This window comes from Zeus faber, assembly GCF_960531495.2.
Source record: "Zeus faber genome assembly, chromosome: 17".
Classification (NCBI taxonomy): domain Eukaryota; kingdom Metazoa; phylum Chordata; class Actinopteri; order Zeiformes; family Zeidae; genus Zeus; species Zeus faber.
Window position 1 is genome coordinate 14,090,580 of NC_137204.1, and position 8,642 is coordinate 14,099,221.

Sequence of the window (8,642 nt, forward strand, 5' to 3'; positions counted from 1 at the left end):
CATTATGTAATACACCCCCATTTTGTAATCAATTGCCAAAATGTTCTACATTTTACCTTTATGTTATGTAATAACAACAGCACTGTTATTAATTGCCAAAATTTAATAAAAAGCCAGTAGCCGTTTAAAAAAAACAAAAAAAAAAACGGGTTGTGGACCAGTTAAAGGAGCAGAATGAAAGTCTATCAATCTATCTCGATTGATAATGTGATGGAAGAAGAAGACCCCAAAATAAAAAAAATTGAAATACCACTTTTATTTCATAAATACCAATTTCTCTAACAAGCAAAATACAGGCCATGTAATAATAATTACATAGTGCTGAAAAAAACTTTAATTAGACTTGACCCTTTTTTAACCATTGAGTTTCAATATTTGTTACACATCAACAGTGCAATGCGACGCCTTACAGGTCACTAGACCGAACAGTTTCCTGTTCAGCAGTTATGTTCTTCTCAGCTGTGAGAATTGTTGTAACAATAATTGTACCATTTGAGATTGACAAAATGCAAGGAGGTATTTAATGTTGCAACATATTCAGTCATTTGAGCAAATGCTTTTTGGACCAGAAAGTCTTCATAGATCATCCAATCAAAAATCTTCCCTGAAAATGTGGACTATTCAAAGAATGCGCGAAGTACCAATGTCTAAGAGAACAGATTAAGGCATTCCCTTGGTTTGAATTTCATATCAAATTACATAAACTCCTATGATTTTTTTTCCCCACAAACAGTGGTGTGACAGACGATGCAGAGCACAGTCAAGTCAATTGAAGAAAGGTAAAAACAAACAAAAAAGTAACAGATAAAAGAAATACAGACAAAAAGTATTACAAATACCAATTGTAAAAACAATAACTTGTGTACATTGTGCAAATCAATACCTGTATGCAAGTGAATGTCTCACAAGTGATTATAAGGAGCTTTAACCCTGCGACTAAAAACAACGTGATCATTTAAATACAGCGAAACATATAAAAATAAACTATGACCAACTTCGGTTAGTGATGTGAAGTGCTGCATTACAGGTTTCTATGGAATCTTCCACTGGTTCCCTTTTGGAGAGGCCAGGTGTCCCTACCAGTCCTCACAATTTTGGTAAGGAAAAAAATACTTCCCCCCCCCCCCCCCCCCCGCCCTTTTTCTAGTGTTTATTTCATTTTTCATCATTTAAAACTGCTCACACTAAATCGCTCACGACGGGTCTCTTTATGACTTACAGTGCAGCACGCTCAACCGACTTTCCTCAACAAGGCACCAAACTGAATTATTAGCCCAAGAGATTTAATTAATTTAGTTGTTTTTATTTTCCAAAAAAAAATAATAATAATAATAATAATAAAAAATTAAATTAAATTAAAATAAAGCCTCGAAAGACCATTTCAAATTTGTGAAGCAGTGCAGTCATGTGGCCACGGCTCCCACTGTTTCCGGGGGTTGCCCTCTCACCGATCGCGGAGTCTAAATTGGGCGGAATCACCTCCCCGGCTTCACACCAGGTTGTACTCCTTCAGGTTGAGCTGCAGGATGAAGTCCTTGACGGCGTGGAAGACGAACCGAATGTTCTCTGTGTCGGTGGCGCAGGTGAAGTGGGAGTAGATTATTTTGTCCGCGTCGGGATTCAGATCCACGAACATGTTCAGGATGAATTCTCTTCCCGCCAGCACGTCCTGCCGAGGACCTGGGAGAAGATGACAAAGGTCTTCCAATGAGTACTTCTCAAAGTAGCCCCCCAGAACAAGTAGAACAACAACATCCGAAAATACAAGCTACCGATTTACATAAATCAGTTTTATGCATGAATTCGTAAATATGGGTTTGGAAATATCGCAGGTGACTGATCAGAGCACCTTTCGCCCTCAGCGCAGGGCTCAACCCAAAGTAAAACTTCCTCACCGTCAAATTTGGGGAAGTAGTCGACCAAATGTGAAAACATGATTTTCTCCTCCAGTAAGTCGATCTTGTTCAGGAACAGGATGACTGAAGATTCCTTGAACCACTGAGAGGTTATTATTGTCTGGAACAAGGCTTTGCTTTCCTCCATTCGGTTCTTGGAAAACGTACAGAACAAACATGTCGGATTGAGTTTGTTTAGGAAAATAAATCAGGGCGGCGGCACTCGGGGAGCGATGTGTGCGTATACTAATGTGACGACAGCAGCAGTCCGACAAAACGGGTCTCCGGGAGTTTGCACTACTTACTACTGCGACTCAAGGGCTCCCCCCGCAGGAGAGCCCCCCGCACACAAGCACACAACACTCAAAGACGCTGAGGCTGCGGATGTGCCTCGGTGAAAAGCGGCTCAATGAAAGACGGGAGAGCAGGAAGCAAGACGCGGACAGAGGAGAGCATTGGGCTCCCCAGGAAATCTGGGGCGTCATCTCTACAGATCGCATTCTGTCAAAACAAAAAAAAAACAAAAAAAAAAAAACATAAAAAAAAATAATAAGCCCCGACTGAGACCTTACCTTCTGGATCTACAGCCTGCTACGGCAAAGGGGAAGCAGATTCAATTCAAAGGGATTATTCAGAGCGGGACTCGAGCCGACATATTGTGCTGTGGGCAGTGAGGGCCTGACCTCGTTGGAAGACTCCACGAGGACCTGGTCGTATTCGCTGAGCGCGACCAGGAACATGATGGACGTGACCTTCTCAAAGCAGTGGATCCACTTCCTTCTCTCCGAACGCTGACCGCCCACGTCCACCATCCTGCCAAGTCATGAACAGGTTCCGCACATTATTACAGGACGCAAACAGGGGCTGTTTGGAGCTGTAAAAATGTGGTCCATGTCAGGATTTTTTAAAGTCTACTATGATAAAATATACAAACAGGAGGGACAACACGTTTTTTTAATGACACAGAACCAAGATAAATTATGATTTTTATTATTATCATCATGAATTATTATTATGATTATTATTATCATAATTATTGATTATATTATCATAATACTTTTTTTTAATAGATAAAATTAATAAATAATAGTAGTAATAATAATAATAATAATAATAATAATAATAATAACAATAATAACAACAACAACAACAACAAAATGTATATATATAAATAATACAATTTTAATCACACTTCTCGGACAAATTAAATGCAAAAAACACTTACAATTAATGATGAATACTTACTAAATGTTAGTAAAATAAAATCAGTTTATATATATATATATATATATATACACACATACAAACATACATACACACACACACACACACACACACACACACCACTTTATTAGGTACACCTGTTCAATTGCTTGTTTACACAAATAGCTAATCAGCCAATCACATGGCAGCAACTCATTGCATTTAGGCATGTAGACATGGTGAGGATGACCTGCTGAAGTTCAAACCGAGCATCAGAATGGGGAAGGAAGGGGATTTAAGTGACTTTGAATGTGGCATGGTTGTTGGTGCCAGAGGGGCTGGTCTGAGTATTTCAGAAACTGCTGACTTACTGGGATTTTCGCGCACAACCATCTCTAGGGTTTACAGAGAATGGTCCGAAAAACAGAAAATATCCAGTGAGCGGCAGTTATGTGGACGAACATGTTGATGTCAGAGGTCAGAGGAGAATGGGCAGACTGGTTCAAGACGATAGAAAGGCAACAGTAACTCAAATAACCATTCGTTACAACCAAGGTATGCAGAACACTATTTCTGAGCGCACAACACGTGGAACCTTGAAGCAGATGGGCTACAGCAGCAGAAGACCACACTGGGGGCCACTTCCTGTCAGCTAAGAACAGGAAACTGAGGCTACTATTGGCACATGCTCACCAAAAATGGACAAAAGAAGATTGGAAAAACATTGCCTGGTCTGATGAATCCAATTTCACCTGCGACATTCAGGTGGTAGGGTCAGAATTTGGCGTAAACAACATGAAAGCATGGATCCATCCTGCCTTGTATCAACGGTTCAGGCTGGTGGTGGTGGTGGTGGTGTAATGGCGTGGGGGGATATTTTCTTGGCACACTTTGGGCCCCTTAGTACCAGTTGAGCATGGTTTAAACGCCACAGCACGCCTGAGTATTGTTGCTGACCATGTCCATACCTTTATGAGCACAGTGTACCCATCTTCTGATGGCTACTTCCAGCAGGATAATGCACCATGTCACAAAGCTCAAATCATCTCCAACTGGTTTCTTGAACATGACAATGAGTTCACTGTACTCCAATGGCCTCGACAGTCACCAGATCTCAATCCAATAGAGCACCTTTGGGATGTGGTGGAACGGGAGTTTCGCAACGTGGATGTGCAGCCGTCAAATCTGCAGCAACTGCGTGATGCTATCATGTCAATATGGACCAAATTCTCTGAGGAATGTTTCAACACCTTGTTGAATCTATGCCACCAAGAATTAAGGCAGTTCTGAAGGCAAAAGGGGGTCCAACCCTGTACTAGCAAGGTGTACCTAATAAAGTGGCCGGTGTGTGTGTGTGTGTATATATATATATATATATATATATATATATATATATATATATATATATATATATATATATATATATATTATATATATATATATATATATATATATATATATATATATATATACACACACACACACACACACACACACACACACACACACACACACACACACACACACACACACACACACACATATAAATATATATATTGGACTGTTTTTTTGTAGATTTGCTTTAGTCAGAGAGTTAAGGGTTGGAGGCATAAAATACAGGAGTAAAATAAATTACAATGGGAATTTCAAACAACACAGTTATGATGAATGATTCATTTTGGCATTTGTTGCCGCTGACTTACCCGGTGAAGTAACTCAACACAAATATCTGCTTTGATGAAGCGCCCAACCTCAACGCCAGCAAATTCTAATGATCACGCCACATACGACACCACAACAACCGCGGTGCTTGGGTTTGCTGCTCACCTGAAGACCACATCCTCAAGGTCAAAGGGGTATTCTATGATGCCGGTGGTGGGCACCCGGACCCTCAGAACATCCTGCTGGGTGGGCACATAGGAGCGGCTTGCAATGCGCTCCAACGCATTCAGATAGCTGTGCATGGTGGGAGGTACACGGCACGTAAATAATGTCACCTTTATTATATCGGATTGTATTGGCAGATGTCGGAGCGTTTCCCTCTTGCTATTCTATTTCTGTGCCAGTGGTCTCTGGAGCTCCACGACGGCACCGGCATTGTACACAATGGAAACTATTCGGCAAAGTCTGAGAAGTTATTCCCCTCTGTCTACACTCACTATTTGGCAGAGTCGGACAGCTGGTATTCCCTCTTCCGATTGTAACATTCCTGTATCCCTGGGTCATCCCACAGAGTCTTGATGGCGTCCACGTACGGGTTGTTAAATGTTGTGACTTTCTCCACGTCCACTTCAAGGACGGTGGAGGCGTTGGACTGGATACAAGATGGAAACACAAGATGACATGAAGAGGAGATGAGCTGGTGACCGTACTTAAAGAAACACACAGGAAGCAGACAAACAGAAAGAAAGCACACGCACACGCACACACACACACACCTTGGACCCCCAACTTGTATAATTATTCTGACTACCTAAGTATTCAGAATAATGACATTATGAATTATGACAGAATGCAGACTGGGTGTCACTGGATCATGTCGACTTTCAATTCCTCATCTGGAGCGACCGCTAACTTCTCTAACGTCTCATTTATTGCTCCTCGACGTAACACATGGAGTTCTCCCAAACTAACTTTTGATGCAAACAGTAGGAGAATATTCAGTATGGTCCTCTATCACCCCTACACCTCAATGTCCTCTTGTAGTATTAGCGAAGGCCTTCTGTTCAGAACGTAATACCGCCGTTGTTACGCATAAAATGATCCTCTCTTAACACGTTAAACTTCATTAAAGTGTCAGGGCTTAATGGAACGTCAACACGTGACGACTCGGGAAGCTGCTTTCTCGGCGTGAATTTGCCTCTATAGCCGTGGTTTTACCTTTAAAGCCTGTGCCCAAAGACTCCGGGTCCGCCTTTCCGAGTGGCCATTACGGTTCCTGCTTTTCGTGTTTCCATGGTGAACTACACCAGCGCCACCTTCCAGAGTCAGCGTTTCAGTCGGTGTCACCATCTTCCTCCCGCGCGCCGACTGTCGCTTACACCGAGCAACATGGCCGCCGTGACGCCACCCGCCTCCCTGTGACCTTTATGACCTAAAAGTAATGGCTTCCGACACCTTGGTCAATCGTTTCTCACGCTACCCCAATTTATAGGACTATGAGTTCCCCCGTTTTGCAGTGACAGCCGAGTCAACGGCCCGCAACTCTTCGCTTTCTGCAAGTCATCCCCCATTTGTACTCGCGGGTAAAATGTGAAGGCCTTTTCATAATTTATCGACGTAACCAACGCGCTGACCCGGCCGTTGATCATCCTGTCGCCACGTGAAGGTCAAATATTTCCTGTTTCCGGGATTTGCCTTCCTCCACCGACACGGAGCGAAGGGGAAAGGTTGTGTTCTGTGTCCGAGCCTCACCTGCCATTCCACCAAAAGGTGTCGGCGCATTCCCCCCCCCCCCCCCTGTGTAATTAATACACCACCGGCGTTTTAAGTGAATAATATTAATAATAAAAAATTGTATTTGGAACAGGGGTCGCCCTACTTCACACGCCCGCAGCGAAACATCATTCGCCGGACCGAACGGGAAACGGCTTAACTCGGCCGCGAGAACAACCCAGTTGCCGCCGCCTGGGGGTAGCCCTTTAAACGGTGTGTCGGGCCGCGCGGTGCAAAGGACGGTGATCACCTCGTTGTGCTGGAGCCGGTAGGGGATCTGCAGCGTGCTCATGGCGTGGACCATGGCCTGCATCGCCGTGAAGATGTTCTGGAAGACGAGGCGGGTGAAGCCCCTCTTGTCGTCCTCGGTGTAGCCCGAGCCGTGGATGATCCGCATCTGCTTGATGAACGTGCTCTTCCCGCTCTCCCCGGTGCCTGGGAGAGGTCAGGGGACACGTCACGGTGCTCCGCGCGAGACTTTGTGCTTGCGCAGCCGAATCTTTCCAGATTTATTTATTTTTTGGATTGTTCTGAATTCTATCTTTTTCTTTTTTTTGTGACGGTCGTGTTGACACGGCACATACTTGGCAGGAGACGTCTGCTTTAAAAAAATAAATAAATGAAAATATATGTTCATACATAAGTTCGTCTTGGTTTTCAAAATTATTTGGTGGGAAACAGACTCTGCTTTTGGACTTTTGTACATAACTGGTGATCAGTTTAGCGTGAGACAATTTGGGGGACAAAGTCCACACGGCCTCGCTGACACATTCCTCTGTATCTGCAACTATGAAGATGCAAGCGCCTTAGTCACTCATCTAAATGGGATTTATATCTTTAGCGCAGGAAAGCGCTGGAATGAGGCTTTTTTTCCCCAAATCATTTAACGCACATTGATGTTGACAGGGGACAAACTGATCGTTACTTTAAAGTGGCAATCCATGACCTCCTCTGTGTCGGTGGATTACACAAGTACCTTCAACAACTGGTTGTTACCCCTCACTCCACTTATTATTTTCGAGAAAGTTTGCCTTCACCTGAGGTCTTCGATTTGTTGTGTTTTTGTTATTCCCGTTGGTGGGACAACTATATAGATAGATAGATTTATACACATATGTATTTATTTATAATTGGACAGTTTACTGACAATAACTTCCTACGCTGCCCCGCCACCAACGACGCAAAAAGCGTATTGAGGAACAGATGCATAACGTCAACACACTGTGTGTCTGTTTCTTAAAAAAAAAAAACCTCTAAAAGCATCGAATATGCTGCTTCTTAAAAGTAAACAATCGGACGGGTTTGCACTTTAAGCGCTGGGCTTTACCGAGCAGGAGGAGTTTGAACTCCCGTCGGGAGTCCTTCTTGTCGCGGCGGAGCTGCCGGTCGATCTCGTCGTTGATCCTCCGCGCCTCCTTGGCCTCCTCGCCGAGGCAGCAGGCCCCCACGGAGCCCAGGGTCATCCCTCCGGACGCGGCGGACTTCTGGGACGCGGTGGAACGAGGCGTAACCCCCTCCTCGCCTCCCCTCCCCTCCCCGGAAGGCGCACTCCCCACAACCCAGCGTGTGTGCGCGGGTCCAACCGGGGACGGCGACGTCTCCTCGGCTTTCCGCTCAGGCGCAGCGGGGGGGGGGCGCAGTCCGGACCCGGAAGTGGCAGCCGCCTTGTTTTGGTTGCGCTTCGTTGGTCACCGCATCGTGGACCGACAGCCCGTGCTCTGGCGGTGGAGTTCCGGGCGTGGCGGCGTGCCTTTTTCCTAACACGGCCGACTTTCACTGCGTATGACGACCGAGCGCCAGCGCCCCTTCTCCGCGGCGGCGTTGCGTTTAAGTGCTCAAAACAGCTCCCGTCGCTCCGCTCCGAGGTGTGTCACAGCTCCGCGATCGTCTCTGCGGCGTCCCCCCTCGTCCAGCCCCCGGACCGACCCGTGGACGAGTCGCCCGCGGCGAACGACTGTTTTTTCCAGCCACTTTACGCCGAGAACCCGAAAACGGTTGCGACCGCCGGACCCCCTCTTCCCTGGCGTCCGTGGCATAAATTAATAGTTTGGACAGTCTGAAATGTGTGCTTTATTTATGCATTGTCCAACAAACCGACTCCCCTGACTT

The 8,642-nt window shown here is 45.2% G+C and overlaps 1 protein-coding gene across 2 annotated transcripts; it reads right to left on the minus strand.

The window, feature by feature from the left end:
* Positions 1–237: 237 nt before the first annotated feature.
* Positions 238–8,407, minus strand: LOC307242788 (guanine nucleotide-binding protein G(q) subunit alpha-like). 2 transcript variants are annotated; one of them, XM_080017367.1, is made up of 8 exons: positions 7,861–8,407; positions 6,784–6,968; positions 5,258–5,412; positions 4,926–5,054; positions 2,579–2,708; positions 2,468–2,483; positions 1,896–2,049; positions 1,541–1,680 (listed from the first exon to the last, which is right to left on the minus strand). In XM_080017367.1, exons 1-7 carry the CDS (start codon positions 7,994–7,996, stop codon positions 1,898–1,900), a joined length of 903 nt encoding a protein of 300 aa, XP_079873493.1. In that variant the 5' UTR covers positions 7,997–8,407; the 3' UTR covers positions 1,541–1,680; positions 1,896–1,897. The 2 variants fall into 2 exon arrangements, with proteins under 2 accessions (XP_079873492.1, XP_079873493.1); XM_080017366.1 differs by lacking the exon at positions 2,468–2,483 and having other exon boundaries at positions 238–1,680.
* Between the last annotated feature and the right edge of the window lie 235 nt (positions 8,408–8,642).

Bases quoted from the DNA above. Each gene is read 5' to 3' on its own strand.
- LOC307242788 (XM_080017366.1), bottom strand. From the start codon at position 7,996: ATGACCCTGGGCTCCGTGGGGGCCTGCTGCCTCGGCGAGGAGGCCAAG. The intron at 2,050-2,578 runs GTCAGGCCCTCA...ACGTTTTCCAAG, and splicing joins TCGTGGAGTCTTCCAACGAG to AACCGAATGGAGGAAAGCAA. The intron at 1,681-1,895 runs GTGAGGAAGTTT...ATCTTCTCCCAG, and splicing joins CTACTTCCCCAAATTTGACG to GTCCTCGGCAGGACGTGCTG.